Here is an 18,866-nt window from a genome sequence, read left to right as displayed (position 1 = left end):
TCAAGAACTTTGCCTGGCTAAGCCTTCATCTCCATCAGCTAAGTCCGCATGATGTTTTGGAGATCCTGTCCATTGCTGTAGCAGCCCAAAACAAATTCTAAGCACCTCCAGGTGATACTTGTTTTTGAAAATAACCCAAGGGCTGGCTGCACTTCAAGAGAGGAGAACATGTGCCTTATTTTCATTGTTTCTTTTATCATTGTAAACTTTGGCAATGCTGCCAAAAGTGAAAAAAACTACCAAGTGCCATTCATAACTATAAGCTGTTGGTATAAGGCGTATTATCAGCTCTTGACCTGATAACAGGCTGTCACATGATACTGCTGATTATTGAGTTTTTTCTGCTTTCTTGATTCACCCAAAGGCGTTTCTTCTGCCAGTCATCTGAGACATAAAACCTAATCTTCTGGATTTCATTAAGTTTCCACAGCAGAAAAGCCACAGCACGTACCTGTCTCAGGTTTAGACACTTCACTTTGTCTTTGACCAAGGAAAGTTCCCAGACACACACAACCGAGCTTGTTCCAGATGTGATTATGGTAGTCGCTGAAGGACACACAGCACAGAGGCACTTTCCCCAGTCTGCCATGCACTCAAATGTAGTCACATTCTGTACAAGAAAGCATCTTTAAGTCAAATGCTTATCTAGTGATACCATACATTTATTAATAGCAAATTGCAGATTCGATTTTCAAAACTGAGTCTCCATTTCTTCAAATCTAGGAAAAAAAAGATCATCTTAACCAGTCTCTGTGTAAACACAGCTGTGAACATATGGACATGCACAGGCTGTGGCTGCATGTGGCTGTGCAGGGGCCAAACAGGAAGGCTGAACAAAGGTCACTATCTTATGTCTTAGAAGACCTGAGTCCCAATTCTTCTTGGGCCACACTTCCTACATAACTTCGGGAAAGCTCATTCTGCCACCACATAGTAACAGAATGCAAACATTCAGTGTAAATTTAAAAGTAAGCTCAGGTTGTGACAGCCACTGCTAACAGTTAGTGCCAGGCTCTGCAACCCTCCTCTTACTTGGATTGAAAAGCTAAAAGACAAAGCACTAAATTTCATTCTATGCCAACAGCTCCATCAGCAGCACCCAAACCAGACTAAAGCAACGTCTGGTCTATTACATATTGCTACAATTACATCACAAACATTCTCCTACTCACATTCTGCATTAGCTCTCTTCCACACAACTGGGACAATACTATGGTGCTAATGATTCTGGTGGAGCTGGATGGCACAGCTACAAAAACCCTACCACAGACAGAACAGACCTTTACCTACTTACAATGAGGACAAATATCTCTTACAGACTCGTGTCCAGAGGCACTGTTGACTCACAGAAAACTCAAGCTGGACTCCCAACCACTACTCACAGTGTCTGTGTAATCACACTCAGTGTGATTACGCTCAGTGTCACTGACTTTTGAAGAGGCAAACCAAATCATTTGTGCCTGCAGCAACACTATGAATTGCTAAGCACTGATTTTAATTGAAATCAGTGGTGAGAACTCTCAATAATTGTATACAGGGAGTAGAAAGTAAAATACATTTCATAGCTTTTTCACTTCCTTTGACTATGAGTAGGTCTGTAAAAACATAACCTTGCCATTTGCACAAATAATACTCAAGTCAGTATCTTGCTGAATTACATGTTATGCTATTCTGGTACCCAAGCTAACTCAGAAGTCTTTGCATATCATAATATTGTCCCAAACACATCCAAAAATCAGTGTGTTTCTGGTAAAGGAAGAAACTGGATCTGTCAAGTGTGCTAACAAGCAGTGCGATGATACAGACCATTTATTTTTACCAGCAAAGAAGTAAGAGTATTAACTTTCTACAACAAAAGACATTACTGTTTTGAATGAATGCACTGGACTATGCTTGGGAGCCAGACAGGAATTTACAGATGGTTGTCTTAATTCCAGAAGAAATTTCTGCACAACCAAATTTCTAATCAGAGACCAGGAGACCTTCTGTTGTCCTTACAACCTATGAAATGGGGTTTCTCCTTCATTTTGATGGACAACACAATCACTGGATGGAAAACTTGAGATAATTTAGAGGAAAATGCCACATTTTTGAGCAGTGTAGAATGACTTTGTATTATCTTGGGACATCCAGCTTGGGATTCCTCAAGAAACTCAACTATGAGAAAGTCCTGTAAACATCCTCTGAAATCAGCTTCCCAGCCACCTCTGGGAAAAGGGTGCCCAAATCAGTCAAAGACCACAACATATCATTCATTTTTGGAATTCTTAGACTTTTTCTTATTTACCTTCTCAGATCCATAGTTGCCAAAGCAGCAGGTGAAGTCCTCAAATCCCCAGCAGAATGTTTTGCTCCAAAGAGGAGGAATCAAAATTTTATTTTTTTCAACAGCCAGAATGCCTTTCTCTGTATGAACAATATGCCCAATAGCTCCCCTGGGATAGTCTGACAAGACAGAGAAAACATTTAATTCTGTTGGTTTTGAGGTACTTATGCTAACTTTCCTCCTTGCACAGCTTGTGTGGTGAGGTTGGCAAGTCCCACATCTGGGTCAGGCCCACAGACAAAAATCCACTCTAAAACGGAGATTCCAGACAGAATAGTGGAAACACTCCTCTCCAATGGACCACATAAATCCATGCAGAGGGAGTGACATGTTTCACTGCTTTAGCAGCAGTGTCATAAAGTTCTTTTTCACTGGCAGACTGCCTTATGCCATGCACTAGAGGATGACAGGCATTGTCACCAACAGCCTCTGTAATACAGCTATGGGAGCCTAATGTCCCCACAAAGATGTGTGATACAAAAAACACTGCTGTGAGATGAAAAAATAGACACACTGAAATGTTCCAGGCTTCTTCATAGTAAGAAAAGTAGCAGACTAAGAAAAAGATTTTAAGGTTGAGAGGTGCGGAAAGACAGACAGTACTTACTTTGCTGTTGAATATAAAAAGAGAGAGTGCAAATGGAAGACAATGAACTTTAGGTTTCAATTTAAAATATTCAGACTGTAGAAGGCAGAAATTATTCTTGTGTCTTATAAAAATATCTATGCTGAACTCTACAACAGATGTTTGAGTGTTTTCAGTGTCTATTGCTAATACACACAAACACAAAAAACAATTGGCAGAAGGCATCTTGATTGAACCAACTCATACAAAGCTGTGTGACTACTTCTGTGCTCTTGAAAGTCCAGATTCATCCTATCCAAGAATTATGTACTTATTAGGTCAGAAAATGGAACACAGCCCCTGCAGCACCTTTTAGAGTAACTGGAGAGAGCTTCAGATTTTGCAGGCTGCTCATAAAAGGAGGAAGAATTCCACCTGAGTGATGGAACAGCACAGTCTCTCTTCCTGATGAGCTTTTCCCTTGGGCATTCCTGGATGGATGCGGTTTTGTGAAGAGCTAGAACAAAGGAATGGCATTGAAAGAAAAAAAAATCTCTATTTGCAAGATCACACAGGAGAAACAGTAATTTAAATCCTTAATCATGGACTCCAGAACTACCATACATAAATCTCTTAATTAAAATAAAATCTTATCCTCATTACATTTTAATCAAACTACATCCCTTCCTCACAGAGGTAGAAAGCTAATCCCAGCAATTCCAGACGAGAAAGAAAACTATGGGTGAAACTTTGAGCTGGGTTTTATTTGACTATACCCATTCCCAGACTAGTGGTCTCTCATGTGACTGTATGAAGGAGCAGAACCCAGGGCTGATGCTGCATCTCTATGGCATACAACAGGAACAGCATGGTTAGAAAGTGTGGGTGCATACTGGTGTAGTATACAACCTGGAAAAGTCTATAGCCCATCTTTCAGCACATTTAAATCAGAATATGTTTCTGATTTCAGTTACTATCATTGCTTTCTTGTCAAATACTGTAAGATCAAAATAAATTATGCTCTTTAGTCTTATGGTAAAGTGGTACCTGCTTTGGTATCTGTCCAAAGTTGCTGATAAATCCCAGGATAGTGCTTTTAATCAGAGGATCTTTAATGTTGTTGAGGTCCATCTTGTCTCCATAGAAGTAAGGATGATAGGTGTTAACTGCCTCCACTGCAGCTGAGCCATGCTGCTTGTGGCCAAAAATAAGATCTATCCAGTGATGAAGGTGTGCACTGACATAGTCACTTTCCAGTGCCTGAAACCAAAAGAAAATTACTTAATTCACTAGACTGTATCCATTACAAATGCATTACTGTTTTCCAGTCCTTGCTGGAAACTTCTCTGCAACAGAATCTTCACACTTTCAATTCCTCTGGAACCACCATTCTCAGCACATCCTCACAAAAGACCAAAAGAGACCAAAGTGGATCCTCACGAGAAATGAAGGGACAGAGTGCAGCATGTTTGATTTAACAGGCACCAGGAGCAATATCCTCAGAGACAACACAGGTAGGCTCACATAGCAAAGTGAAAGCATTCCACAGATCTTGGCACATCCTCCAGCTTTCAGCACACATTGAAGTCTGTGCTATCATGTCTTCACCAATAGTGTTACTGACATGAGATGGTTTAAACAAGCAAAGCATTTGTTAGCTTTTTGTACCACCACCTTACAGACAAACCACAGGTGAATTTCTATTTGTAGACATACACCTCAGCTGTGAGTCACACTGAGTAGCAGAGATTTTTATTTGAGAAAATACATATAAAAATAGATTAGAAAGGGAGATGACTAGAAGAGGGGCTTTCAGTCCAAAGGATACAACAGGAAAGGCTGCATACCATGAACCAGCAAAGAGAATGTAGAGCTTGTAGTGAAATGGCAAAGGGTGCTGCAAGCCAAGACAGAGAAGGGGTTATGCGATAGCTGCAGTAGCAGAGTTGGGGCCCATCAAGGCAGCTGTATGACAGAAGTTTCAAGACTGCCTGGGTTTGACCAGCAAACATTTTGCTACCCTTCCAGGGCTTAAGCAGAGAATCACAGCACCATACTTCCTCATCCTCGAAAAATTCAGGGTCTAAACGTTTTTCCCCCCCAAAAAATGTTTGACTTTGATTAGGTTTGCCACCATACTGACTGGCACATGGATTAATGGGACCACCCAAATGTGGGCTCCCTAGAAAGCTCAATGTAATCATGGAGGAAAACCTGAGCTTGGAAGACCCAGACAGTAAGTTCACAAGCAGTGGACACAAGTTCAACTTGAACTTTTGCCCACCACCAGGTTAGAGAGTCTTACCCATGAGGCTTCACTAAAAGCTACTGCTCCTGCCATCACCTGCCTCACCAAATTTTTGTGCATTCCCAAATAGTCTTGGCCAATGACTCAAGTAGCAGTGTTAAGCATTATTAAAAGTACTTTCCTATCTCCAAATCATTTGACTGTGTAATACTCCCTGATGCTCAGTGAAAAGTCTCCCAAGCAGACCATCCCACCCAAAGCACAGCAGAAATAAACAAGCTAATGGGATCCAGAACAATGGCTCATTTCACAGAGCAGACAGTTAGCCCAGTGCAGCTGGTGTAAATGACCGTGTCCACAGCTATAATGATCACAGGGCAGCTCAGAGAACAAGCACAGTGTACAATCTGTCCCCTGCAAACAACGGGAAAACACTCATGAACAGACTCGGAACTCATCCTTATTAATAAAAGCAGTTAGTCCATGAATTACAAACTGTAAATTTTTTCTGGCATCACTGCCAAAGCAAAACAAAGCAACCAACAGAGCTGCAACTGTGCAGCCTCTCAGTATTTCACTGAGCACTATGACAAGCCCCACCAGGGAGGGAGAACTTGTAGTCTAGGGAGGAAGTAAATATATTTATTTAGTAGACTAGATTCCTAACTTATTAAACATGAAACAGGAAGCTACTCAGAGTTTTATGTCAAGAACAATTCTTTGCTCTCATATTCTTTAAAGCAATAGCCAAACCTTAGAACAGTGTGAACCTGGATCCCTTTAATGCACCAAACTCATTGTGAAGCCTCCTAAAAATGGCATGGTATCAGTAAGTACTACTTTCAGCCTTGTGGCTGATTTCAGAGGAGACAGAAACCCTCATGTTTCAGAATTCAAGATCTCTGACTCTTCACTAAGGGTTAGACAAACTTTCCCAGGCAGACTAATCAATTTCCCACAGCAAGAGTTTTTTGCATTCTCCTGTGTAATACCTAATACCAGCTGTGGTCGAAGAGAGGATACTGCACTGAGTATGTGTGAAGTTTGATCAGGTCTGGCAAATTATTAAGAACACAAATGTGTTAACACAAATCATTCATTTGCTAAGCTGCTCCTATCTGAGATTTGAATTAATCTGTTTATCAGCTGTGCCAATGTTATTAAATAGCGCAGCTCAGTGGAAGCAGTTCTGTAGACAAATGGTAGAGAGGGCCCAGTATCCACATTACATGCACTGTGGGGGCTTTACTTCCAACTAAACCTAGTCTGCTCCCGCAGGCTGAATGCCATCAGCATCTGGAGTGCACAACTGGAGTGCAGCTTTTGTTTCGTTTCGTCCAAAACAAATCTAGTTCGCACAATCTGAGATCACTCGACAGTGACATGCTATGGAGGGATGACTATAGATTCATTTCCAAACTGCATCGTTACTCCAAAGTACAAGGCAAAAGCAGATTTCTCCATCGTATCCAAGTGCCTTTGCAGTGCTCACCATCACACAAGCAGTAAGGAGCACAGCTCGGTACTTTATTCTTCAAACAAGTCACAATAGAAGAAATAGCATTTCTCCCTATGTTTTAAAAAATAGTAGTGTAAAATTGCAGCATCTTTCAGGCTTTCATGGATTTTTGTCTGCAGCATGTCTGGTAGGTCTGGAGAACAGAGATTGAGCACCTTGGAAGGTCACAGAGACAGAATGAGATAGAGCAGTGAAAGGAACCAGACAGAGAGTGAAAGGTGTCCCTGCCCACGGCAGAGGGGTTGAAACTAAATGGTTTTTAATGTTCCTTCCAACCCAAACCAATTTATGATTATATGAAAGCATTGTGGTTGCTGTTAATGGTTAAGGGAAGAGTGGAGAAAAGAATATTTACAAAATAAGAGTATGACCCTGATTTTGTTCAAAGGAGGAACAAAAAGTTAAGGTAGTAAGGATGTCAGAGACAGGATTTAAACCAGCACTCAAGAGGTCAACTGAGTAAAGGCTTGAGACACCAAAACAGAGAAGACATTTGTATCTACTGGTTTGGATACAGTCACCTACAAAGTGATTATTGAGAAATTCAAAATCCCAAGGGCAGGACCCGCATAGCACTGGTGAGAGGAACCCACTGAGGCAAAAATTGAAGCTACATATGACAAACCAGGATGATGCAATGCCTTGAAAATCATGGGCTGTTTGTCTAGTTCCACCAATGCTAACACATATACTCATCATATTTGTGGTACACAGCAACAATCTGTATGCACTCACACATGTAGATTGCCAGAGGAAATCTGATGGGATAATGCAGGGGCACTATAGAGACCAACACCAAGATATTATGCTGCAGTCTGAGTTCAATACAAAAATCTTCATGCAGATTTGCATTTGCATTCACTTCTTTGTAGCAGATGACATCACACAGAAGTTAAGACTTTCTAACTATTAACAGATAGAACTAATTGCAGTAAGTCTCAGGACCTTAAAGCTATTTGCTTTCAAATAGCCAAGGCTGACTCCATTAAAGGCAGAAAATTACATTAAGTTTCTACCCCTCTTCCCCTTCCCCCCTCCTCCCCCCCCCGAAAAATTATAATTTTAGTTCTGGCATGACTCAGAGATAGAGATAAGTAGTTTAAATAAACACACAGTTTGTTAGCAACAACATGGAACTATATGCACATAAATGCCTGCACATTATATTATGTTCTCTTACACTTATGGGCTGAGATATGTTCATACCACAAACCTAGATATAACCCTCATCTGGTCTGGAAAGTTGGCCTTGATTCAAGGTGAAGTGTTAGGGAGACAAGTAGACAAGCAAAGTGCAGAACTGACACAAACTCCACAAAACCAGGATGCATTTGGATCCAACATTTTTGTTTGTGACTCTGGGCTTCAGAGTTTCATTTTCAGTGGAACCCAATGTTTTGTCAAAAATCTTTATATTCACTCACCTGTCTGTGCAGTAGAATAAATTTATGGGGGTCCCCACCTGCCCAAGGAGGAAGCTGCACATCTCCAAGCACTGTTCCATCCTGCATGCAGCCTGCGGGAGAATCAAAAACAAGAATAAGACACATTGCAAATAGGAACAGCTTTTCTAATACACTGAAGTCAAAGGAAATTGAGATGATTTTCCCACATGTAGTTTCAGGTTCATCAAATTTAGTGCCATAGAATACTGACGACCCAGTGTTCTGGGAATTCTCATCCAGTAATAAAGCCCTGAGAAGATGTTCTAATAATTGTCACTAATACAGTAAAAATATGCATGTCATCAGCACAAACCATTTTAGCACAGAATGCAAACGCAGACAAGACAAACCTGTTTGCACAACTTTCTTTTTATACATAATCCTGTGAGTCTAACAATCAAATATTCCTACTAAATCAGCCACTAAGAGGGATTTTGTTCTCAAGTCCTTTGCAACCTGATTCCTTTCAGAAAGTAAGCATATGTTCTTAAATCAGAGCATGGTGTTGCACAAGTAGATGAATTCAAATCGAAATTGAGGTTCAGGTCTGGGACTGCAAGTTTCCTTCAGTGTAGCAGTGAACAGATTCTGGCTCTTAGCTTTGTCTATTGTAAAATCTTCTGTATATTTTCCCTCTACTGGCAAGATTCTGGTGTCCTTCATGACCCTCCATTAAATTCCACTCAGGTCAGTCTCTGGGTCTTGATGGCTTTGTTTCTTGGCCTCCTCTCAGGATGAAACCACCCCAATTCTTTCTTATCTTTTAACAGTTTTCTAACATATTTTTTTCCCTATTCTGCTCTTTTTTTAAAGTGTATCTCATTTCACTGATATCTTAAATACAAATACAGCTAGATCTCAATACCATAGGTTACGTTGCCTTTGCTGTTACCAATTTAGGATGATTCTTAAAGTATTTTTCCTCTGCCTAAATTGTTAACCAACCTGTGCCTACTAAAAAAAAGCAGCTTTGCATTGCAAATAGTGTGAATGTCCTGTAAAGTGAAGTGAATCAGAACTGCCATGCCTATTTCTGAATACTGTTTTTTCTGGATTCTCTCTGGCCCTTCATCACTGATGCAGAAAGGTCTAGAGAAAATGTACATTCAGAGGGGATTGTGATGCTGCTTGAGGACAAGGAAAATATATCAAGTTCATGTGATTTGTGCAGAACCTTTCAAGATGACAGTGAAGACATTTGGAAACTTTAATCACCTTGTAGTCTCACATCAGATTAAAAAAAACCCCACCTTTCACCAACATCCTTTAATAATTGACCCACCTCTAAAAGTCAAATTAATATATTTTTCATAGCCACAGAGATGTGATGATAAGGCCAAATTTTCAAAAGAAGACAACTAGATTGGTTATATTAAAATCCACTTTTGTCTGACAAAATGTGTAATTCCCTTGCACAGTAACTAATAGGAAGTACTAGTTCCTTTCTGAGCTGGAAACTTGACTCTTCTAACATCATTCAGATACCAGCAGCTTGTGTTCTTGTAGCCTTATTTTAAGAAAAATTGATCTCTTATCACTAGAAAGTCTCAAAAGTCTGCATAGTCCAGAGACCAACTCTCAACACATGATTTGGATCTTTTCTTTTGGCGGGATGCTGGGAGGAACACTTAAGTCTTTTTTAGAACTTACCAAGTTCAAAGTGATTTGCATTGGTTAGGAACTCTGGCAAGTAAAAGAATTCAGGGATGAGTTCCCTGACATCACTCATGTTGTCCCTTGATGCTGATTCCCACGTGCTCTTGACACTGTGAAACATCCTGTCTGCAACATCAAAACTCCCACCCTGTGAAATATAGACAGACAAAAAGACTTCCATGTGAATATTCTGTTAAATAAAAAGCATCTTAGCTAATTCTGCAATTATCACTTTATCACATGTTTGATAACAGAATGTCTCAAGATCTGTCCCAGACATGTATACTATGATCTTATATTAGGGATTATATATAGCCCTATTATCAGGACTTATATTAGTCCTGATTTGTAGGTATGTATGTTGAGAAAACCATAAGCTTGGAGTCTTAGCACAGCCTGCAATAACACAGAGGCAAGAAGAAACAATCATAGGCAGCTTGAGAATATCAGCATACCCATTATTAATGCTTCTGAAAGCAGTTACTTCCTTCCATCCCAAAGTGATTTGCAAGCAGTGGACACAACTTCAGTGTTTTCACTTCAGTTGTGACCCAAACAGTTACGAAAAATCTTATGTGCAATTCTCCTATGAAAAAAACCTTGGAGAAGGGGGAAGGTTACCACTGAAGTAACATTCATTAGATCTAGCCAAACAGGAAAGGTCCAGTGGGCAGGAGCCTGCAGGGACGGGTCATACATTAGGAGAAGGACAGACAGCATAAAGAGGGGAAGAAAAGAGGAATGCCAGGGAACCACACTGAATTGGTATGTAAGGACGGAGAAACAAACCACCTCACATCTTGAGAGCATTTGAACATGTTTAGATTAACGAGGGTCAAACATCAGATAAAAGCAGCCTTGGTAGCCCAGGACATCATTCTGAACTAAGGCCTCAAGAGGAAAAGATTAAAAAATAATCCTTCACTTAGTGAAGGAAGGGAACATGCCTTACAATGGAACCATATTTCCTACAGGATTTCCTAATAGGATTTCAGATACTGTATACATTTGTGAAAATCCAGGTTCACTTTCACATATGGGTCTCTACATTCAGCATGAAAAGATTTATTTGAACATAAAATTTCTACAGTAATGGAAAAAAAAAATAGAAATCAGTTTTTGGAATCATCTGAGTTTGTCAGAAACACCAAACTGTTTTACAAGAAAAGCTGACTTTTAGCTGTATTAAAGTAACAGAACAAAATTGCTTCTCAGTATCTAGCTCAGGTGCTGGCAGCAGTGCTCCCAGGACAATACAGATACTTCTCACTGGGGTCAACTAATTTGGATTATATGTCATAGGACATAACACTACATCCCACTGCTGGGGCTCAAGAGAGATTGTCAGAGATAGAACAAGTATTTTTAAACAGTTCTGCAGTACAGTGAAAATTTTTGAATAATTGCTTATCCTCAGCCATTCAATCCTCAAAGCTGCTTCACTAGGCAAAAAGAATAAGCCAGTAGGATTGCATAACGAAGACACTAAAACATAGACATGGTGCAAGAGTCAATCTGTTAATGAATATGAGATGCAGACAGGTTCTGTCTATGGCTGACCTCTTGGGAAAACTTTTGTTTAGTTTTCCCTTTGCCTGTAGACTGTTGCATGTGCCAGTTGAGAAGGATGTTGTACTTCTGCACAATAACAATCAGCTGAAGTTTTGACTTACAATCCATTAAATAGGAAAACAACAATTAAGCACCCTCATGCTGTGAGGATGGCATCCCACTCCCATGGACCAGATGAACCTTGAGCAGCAGTTCTGACGGTAAGAACCACTGCCCTTCTGGTTCCCCTGAGTACCTGCACACTTAGGTTGCAACTCCTTTGGATCTACAAACTCTGCTTAGTCTGGGAACTGCAAATCAAGAAGTGACTTTTGCCATACCTTTTGTTAGGGAGACAATACCCTCATAGTAAGCTATCAAAACACAGAAGTCAATAAACCCCAAGCAGTGAAGCCACATTCCTTGCTTGTCTTTTGAGATAGACTCTCACCAAAACCCAGCACATAGTCCAGATGGAAAGACCCTATCCCTATTTCCCTGAGGTGAATTTTGACCAGCCTTCTGGCCCAGCCTCATCTCTAAATGACAGCATAGCTCTGTTTTAGCTTCTTGTCCTTCTTCCTTATACCCCTGACAATTGTGAAGCCTTCCCACATCCACTCAAGGGACGAAGTGAAGAAGTGACTAATCACATGAGCAAGCCTATCTGGAGTTAATCTGATGCACAAGGTCATCTTGTTCTTGATCATTATTAGGCAGGGACCCTTGGAGTCAAATTCAAATTGAAATTAAAACAGAGTAGAAAGAGGACTATAAATAAATCAACAGCTAACAAGTATCTCATTGAAGCATATTAAAGGGCTTTGTATATTTAATCTGCACACAGTGTGCTGTGTCTGGTGGTGATTGATGCTTTTTCATCTTTTTTTGCAGCTTTTATGAGAGCTGGTCGTAATCTCCTGAGAAACAATATGATTTGTAATAAAAAGATTACCTGTATTAAATAAAAATAATATATACATAGGAAATGCTGTTAGCGCGACAAATCTGGTTAAAGATATTACCACCACGAAAAAATGTGATTTTTTCCCTGCCTGTCTAATTCATTTTAGGGAAAAGTAATATCTTTAAAACTTAAGCCTGTATTATTTATAAAGGAAGCAATAACTGATTTTCCCATTTCCTATATTAATAAATTTATTTGCATATATTTATATCAGAATTAATGAGTTTTCTCTCTCTATGAATGCAAAAACTGCACTGAAAGGGAAAAAGAGAATCAAGAATTGCTTTATGCTTTTAGATTGCAAGACAACAAACTCTTATGACTTTTCTACAGCTAGACACAGTATGTCTCTGCTTTATTTCCTTTCAGTAGAGGCCTTACTGCCATAAGAAATACTGGAAAAATATGCTTTTTAAAACTAGAGTCCAGCATGGTATATACAAAGCAACTAGGCACAGTTATCCCTAGAGAGATGGTAGAACTTCACACATTCATAAAACTAAACATCACCTTGATGGTGCTTTAAACCCTAAGACCTCAAACTGTTTCTAAGAAGTGCTTATGAAGATGCAAAGACTTTTCCACATGCCCAGAGATGCTGAGAAGTTATTACCTGCAGATAGTGCTTAAATGACTGTTCAAGAGTCAGTGACAAAATGAAGAGTAAGAACCCTATTTTCTGTAAGTACTTTTGGGAGGTAAACCTCAGGAAAGGTCAATCTGATACCTGAAATGCAACAATGGGATAAGAATAAAAGGGGATAAAAAGCTGAGCTGATCAAAAGCAAGTCTCACAATTGAGGGCATGGGGTCCTGGAATGCTTTTCTAACAAAGAGACTAAACACAGAAACCCTTAATTGCTCTTCTGTAGTGCTAAGACCAGTTCCTGAAAGAAATTCCAGGAGGTACTTGACCAAGGTGAAGTGGAAGGTACCATCCAATACCTGTTTGATGAGCCAGTTTTTCATCCATTCCAATACAATATGCAAAACACCTACAAATTTTTCTCCAGAGTCAGATCTCAATACACTTAAAAAGCGAAGTAATAAAGTTTCTCCTGTACAATCCCCTTACTAAAGGCAATGCTTCCTCACTGCCTTCTTCTGTGGTCAGGTGCAAATCAACTGTTTGACTTGAGAAACAAGATGTTATGCCAACACCGATTTTTCACAAGGGATGCACCCAAATTATTGCATTTCCTTGTCATGTATTCAGACTGTCCGTTTGCAGTTATAAACATAGATTTCTAAGATGCTGAGAAGTTTTCACAGCTCCCAAATACAGCACCCTTCCAAGGTCTTAAGTTTGGGTGTGCTCTTCTTGCAACTGACTTGCTCATACAGTTCTTGGGTCTGCTGTTTGCCTTACTGCATCTCACAGTTAGAAATTCCTAAGCCCCTATAGGACCAGTCACCTGGGGGAAACAACAGCAATGAGTTCAGCTGAACACGTGGCAACATAAAAGGAAAGGAATAAGAATTGAAAAAGTTTAACAGTTTTAGTGGATCCACATCCAGACAAAATTTTGAATACTTCAGATCTCAGCAGCCTTTGAAGATAACTATCCTCACAAAATTGTTGGTTACCTGCTAATCACACATAAACACAGCCACAAAGCATTTCCTCAGACTGCGAACTCGTTATGCATGAAAAGTGTGCCAGTGAGATACAGCAGCCTTTGTTGTTTACAACAAGAAATAACTGCTCCACAGTCATTCATGACTGCGGCTAACATATGGCTCACAGAGTGTGATGGTAACCATTGCCTCAGGTGGTTCACTAACCCATCAGCTACTGCTGGTAACAGCCGATATCATAGGGCTTATTACTTAATTAGCACAGCACTTTATTTGTATTAGTTCATTAAAAAAAAAAAAGACAAGATAAAAAAAGACAAGGAAAAAAAAAGACCAGCATAATAGCAAAGCACTTGGAAAGCTGCAGGAGACACAGCCATCCCTCACCATTGATACAGCAGTCTCTGAGTGTGAATTGTTATGGCTTAGCTATCTCCCTCATATTGCTCCACAAGGATAGGTAGGTTTCAGTAAGGCACTCCTTAAAAAATAAACTTTTGAGGATCTGTCCTCCTGGTAGACCCTGCTATAACACAACACATACTACAGAAATGAGGGTAACAACTCTCTGCTACGGCCCAGGTGAATTTGCTTGTGTATCACCAACTGCCTGCTGAAAGGGGCAATCAGGAAATTTGGTACCCCTGTATGCTGAGCAGATGGGAAAGGTAAGCACAATGTTCAATTTCCATGCAATTCAATTCCACTGTGAGAACCAGCTTGGCACTGCAAAACAGTGCCAAGTTCAGAACAAGATTAAACAAAATATTCCTTCTGGTGCACTGGATGTAGTCTAACCCCAGTTCTTCCTCAGTAAGTTGATCCCTTGATCCCTATAATTTCTCACTTACCAGAACCTGTGTGTCCTCATCAGGCCCAGAAATGCATTTTATGCCACCACAGTGCTCCAAGTACTTGCCTGTTGCCACATTACTTTATGGGCACTTGGGCTTAGACTACCTACCATCAGAGTCTGATCTGCCCTAAAGTCAGAAGCTTATGTTCAGACAGGTAATAAAACATTGTCTAGGTGTTTACATGCCTCAGCTCTCACAAGACTAAATAATCCCTCTCTCTCACAAAAGTCATGCTTCCATTAAGGTGTTTTCACTGAATTCAACACACATGGCATAGAGCCTTCAGTAAGCTCAGAGTCCACATAGAGAGTGCAGAAAATGGCAAAAGAATTAATCCCACTTCACTGTAATATGTTACATGCTTCATAACAAGCTGTGGGAGGGAAGTTATCTTGCCCCCTTACCTGCAGAGAACAGAAGGTCTGGGTAAATGGCTCCATTCGGACCAGGTAAGATGCCACTATAATTGCTGATGAATAGTGAGTACAGTAATGGCACTGGACTGATAGGTCTCCTGAAAATTGCACAAAAATCAGATTCTAGTGCAAAATACCACCATTTCTAGCCCATAGCATCCAATTATCACAGCACGACTAAATAGGGAAGAGGTCTTTTAAGCAGGTGCATTCAAAGGTCTATCAGCAAAAGCACACCTTGCATTTGCAATGAATGTGCACAGTAACTACTGAGGTATGTTCATTTTTTGCCTCCCACATTTCATTTTCTGGAAAACAAGGCCTTTAACATTCAACATCATTCCTTTCCCCCATAGTACCACAAAAGTTCTTGATCTCCAGAGGTCAATAGCCTCACCATTCTGTTTCCTTTTCTTAAAGTAGCTCTTAGTTAAGCTGCATGCAGCAGTCTTCTAACGTGCAGCTTAGATAACAAACAAGACTAATGTGTGCAGCTTAGCTAACAACACAGTCTTTTCCAGGGAACATGGCTTTTTGCTGTAGCATCTCTTCCTGCCCAAGGGAAGAGAACAGAATGCAGCAGTACAAGGCACATAAGGCAGTACTTGCAGGAGTCATTTCTCTTTGTATTCTCAACCAGTTTGTACACAGAAGTGTGAGAGGCTCTCCTTGGCATGATGTTTCTCTGAGCCACAGTTTCAAAATTTTTGGGTGTCCTGAGGGGAACTCAAGCCTCTGGTGTCTGTTAGTCTCCTAAAACACTCACCCTCACTCTTTTCCACTTCATTGAAGCGCTGGATGAACTTGCGTTTCCTCTCCACAGTCTGAGCTCCCATGGGCTTTGATAGGTCTCGAAATGTATGAGGATTAGTAAGGTTTAGAGTCTGAAAAGCAAACCCAGAAGATATGTAGATTTTTAGATCCCTGAGTCTTAGAAATCATGACTGTCTCAACGATGCTGGATAGCCGCCACACTGTGTTGGAAGTTTCACCCATACAAGAAGGTCACAGGTTTATCCACCTCCAGAACTTCACAAAAAAAGGACCTGGCAGGTTCCAAACTACTCACAAGGCTTTTCTGTCTGAACCTCCTTCTTGGGGGTCACACAAAGATGTCCACACCTATCTGCTGAGCTGATGCAGCCTGCTCGTAACTAGGTATGTATTTAACAAATGTTCATCCACCTTTGTGAGACAGAATGTCAAACTCAGCATGCTGACTTGAAGATAAGGCTAATCTATATAGTTCAATCAGTACAGTTCAAATTAACTGTCTCAAATTTTAATCCCTTGGTCTAGACCCCTCTTCTTCAATGGAATCTTTAAACAAACCTTTGTGCAGTTGCTATCATAGAAAGTACAGAATGCTGTGGCAAGCACTGACCTCAGAGTGATAGTCAGCGAGGACCCATGGAAACACAGGATACTGCATGTAATCATTGTAGCTGCGGCCAGCCAATGTGTTCAGGTACATGAGATAATCAAAGTTGCTAATCTCCCTTTTCTGCCGGGGAAAGGAAACAAGCATTAAAATCTTCAGACTCTACCTGTGAAAACCATGCATCAAAATCACCCTCAGAGCCCTGTGGTTCCCAGGTCCACCAGGACAAGAGTCATAAATAGTGTAATCAATCATGCTTTGCCATTCAGATCAGCACAATATCTCTTACACAGCAATCCATTCAAGAGAACCTATCTCATTGTGTCTTCTTCAGACAGGCCATTTGCATTTGTCTATAATCACACAGTGCTTTTATGCTCTATTTGCATAACAGAGCACTTTTCCCCCAATTTAAAAGTGAGCCAAATGCATGCAGTCTGGATATTGGAAAACCCTGGACAACTGCCTGTACAGAAAAGGCTGCGTAAAGTCTTACATATAAACAAGAAGGTATGGATTTCTTCACGTGTCTTGAGTCACCAAGATCAGGGCTACAGGAAAGTAAACACATCTCCCAGCTCAGCAAACATATGGGAAAATGAGAGGTGCATTGATTTAGATGTACAGATGGTCTGTGAACAGACATTCAACTAGGTGGCTCTCTTTGGTCTCAGTTTCAAAATGTGCATAAAATCACACTTAATCTGCCAGAGAGTAGCACCGTATGTTTCACAGCAGGAGGATCAAAATCTCTGCAATAACCAGATGTAAATACTGTGCTCCTCTTGCCAACAACCTCACCTCCAGCAGTGAGTGAACAGCTTAGGCCTTGAGGTACATACATACACACACACACACGCGCACACACATATATTTGTGTGCAGACACACAGAGAGGTGCTGAAATTCTTTGCTTAATCATGTGCAGCCAAGATTTAGCTTACCTGCCACTTCTGGAGCATTGTCTTTTCTCCTCCTGAGTGTTTCCTGTATGGAACAAACATTTGACTGAAACAGCCTGCTTCAGAACAGTAAGAGAAAGTGAACACATTAACATCTGTGCTCCCTGTGCCCCCTGCTCTCATCCTACAAAAACAGGAGAACACCAACACTAGAAGAATGTTGAGGTTTCATCATTGACCAAATGATTCCAAAATCAGTGTCATTGATTAGGTTAGCACAATACAAATTTCCATTACTGCTTTCATTTGGAAGGAAGGCTCTGCCTGACGAGCAGGGATCAGCTTTAGGTGGCTGATGAACTTATCACTGTACCTTTGACACGTCACTCTACCTTTGACATGCTGACTGTACCTAAGCTACTTGCCAGTTGGCCTCTGAATGAAGTGCCACTTACAGTATGATATTTAATTAAAAAAAAAAAAAAGAAGAAATTAGGATTGTGGGGCTAAGGATGAATTCTGTTTGCCTTACGATATTGCTGTGAAGTGCAGTAGTGATGCCACATGGTAAGTTACAAGAATTCAGAAGATGAGTCACAGGCAGAGAAGATGCTCCTGCAGCAGAGGTAGATGGACAGCTCTGAACAGCAACCTCCTCAGCTGTTCTGAGTTAAGCCACAGGGCTAATCAGTCTGTCTTGCCAGTCTCATGCCATTGTAGAGCTAGAGTGCTAATGACAGGTACCATTAAGGCTGTCTGTTTCTATTCTGAAGCGTTAGTTTCAAAAGTTCATGCTTTTCTGAAGTGTTCAGAAAATACAGGCTTGAAAATAGAAGTCCCTCAGTCTCCATATCAAAGACATTCCTGTTTCACAAAGCACTTTGAAACTAATGTAGTTCTTAAAAATTGGATTGTCATTTTAATATTTTTTACAGTAATAAGACTAAATATGTATTTTCCACCTTTTTGTTCTCAAAATGCAACTTTTTATGAAAACTCCAAATAAAAAACCCCAGATCAACTGAAGGCAGATTCTAAACAGGGAATTCACTTGAAATTAAGGAAGAGTCAAAGGTTCTGAGGAAACAAAAGTCACATTCCAACTGCACTGAATCAGAAGGTGTGTCAGTATCTGAAGGCCGTGGATTTGCTCTTGTCAGTTCCCAGAGACCAAACCAAGACAAGTGACAGCTTTTCGATTATCGTGGTTTAACCCCAGCTGGCAAATAAGTCCCACACAGCCACTTACTCTCCCCACACAGGAACAGGGGAAATCATAAAAGTGAGAAAACTTATAGGTTAAGGCAGTTTAACAGATAAAGCAAAAGCTGTGCATGCAAGCAAAGCAAAATGAGGAATTAATTCAGTACTTCCCATGAGCAGGCATTGAGCCATCTCCACAGAAGCAGGGCCCCATCACATATAACAATGCTTTACAAAGACAAATGCCATCACT

The 18,866-nt window shown here is 40.4% G+C and overlaps 1 protein-coding gene across 1 annotated transcript in view; it reads right to left on the bottom strand.

Moving 5' to 3' along the window:
- The window catches only part of WDFY4 (WDFY family member 4), a 130,382-nt gene that overhangs the window by 11,563 nt on the left and 99,953 nt on the right, over positions 1-18,866 (bottom strand). Inside the window, exons 48-57 of the mRNA XM_064662793.1 lie at positions 17,453-17,495; positions 16,513-16,632; positions 15,895-16,012; positions 15,117-15,226; positions 9,754-9,907; positions 8,083-8,174; positions 3,939-4,151; positions 3,261-3,408; positions 2,288-2,445; positions 452-610 (exon numbers count right to left, since the gene is read on the bottom strand). Of these exons, the coding sequence (XP_064518863.1) occupies positions 452-610; positions 2,288-2,445; positions 3,261-3,408; positions 3,939-4,151; positions 8,083-8,174; positions 9,754-9,907; positions 15,117-15,226; positions 15,895-16,012; positions 16,513-16,632; positions 17,453-17,495 (1,315 nt within the window). The remainder of the gene's footprint in view (positions 1-451; positions 611-2,287; positions 2,446-3,260; positions 3,409-3,938; positions 4,152-8,082; positions 8,175-9,753; positions 9,908-15,116; positions 15,227-15,894; positions 16,013-16,512; positions 16,633-17,452; positions 17,496-18,866) is intronic.

Source organism: Pseudopipra pipra, chromosome 8 (assembly GCF_036250125.1).
Source record: "Pseudopipra pipra isolate bDixPip1 chromosome 8, bDixPip1.hap1, whole genome shotgun sequence".
Taxonomy (NCBI): domain Eukaryota; kingdom Metazoa; phylum Chordata; class Aves; order Passeriformes; family Pipridae; genus Pseudopipra; species Pseudopipra pipra.
Note: the sequence above shows the minus strand (reverse complement) of the source record. Positions and strands in the feature narration are given on the sequence as shown.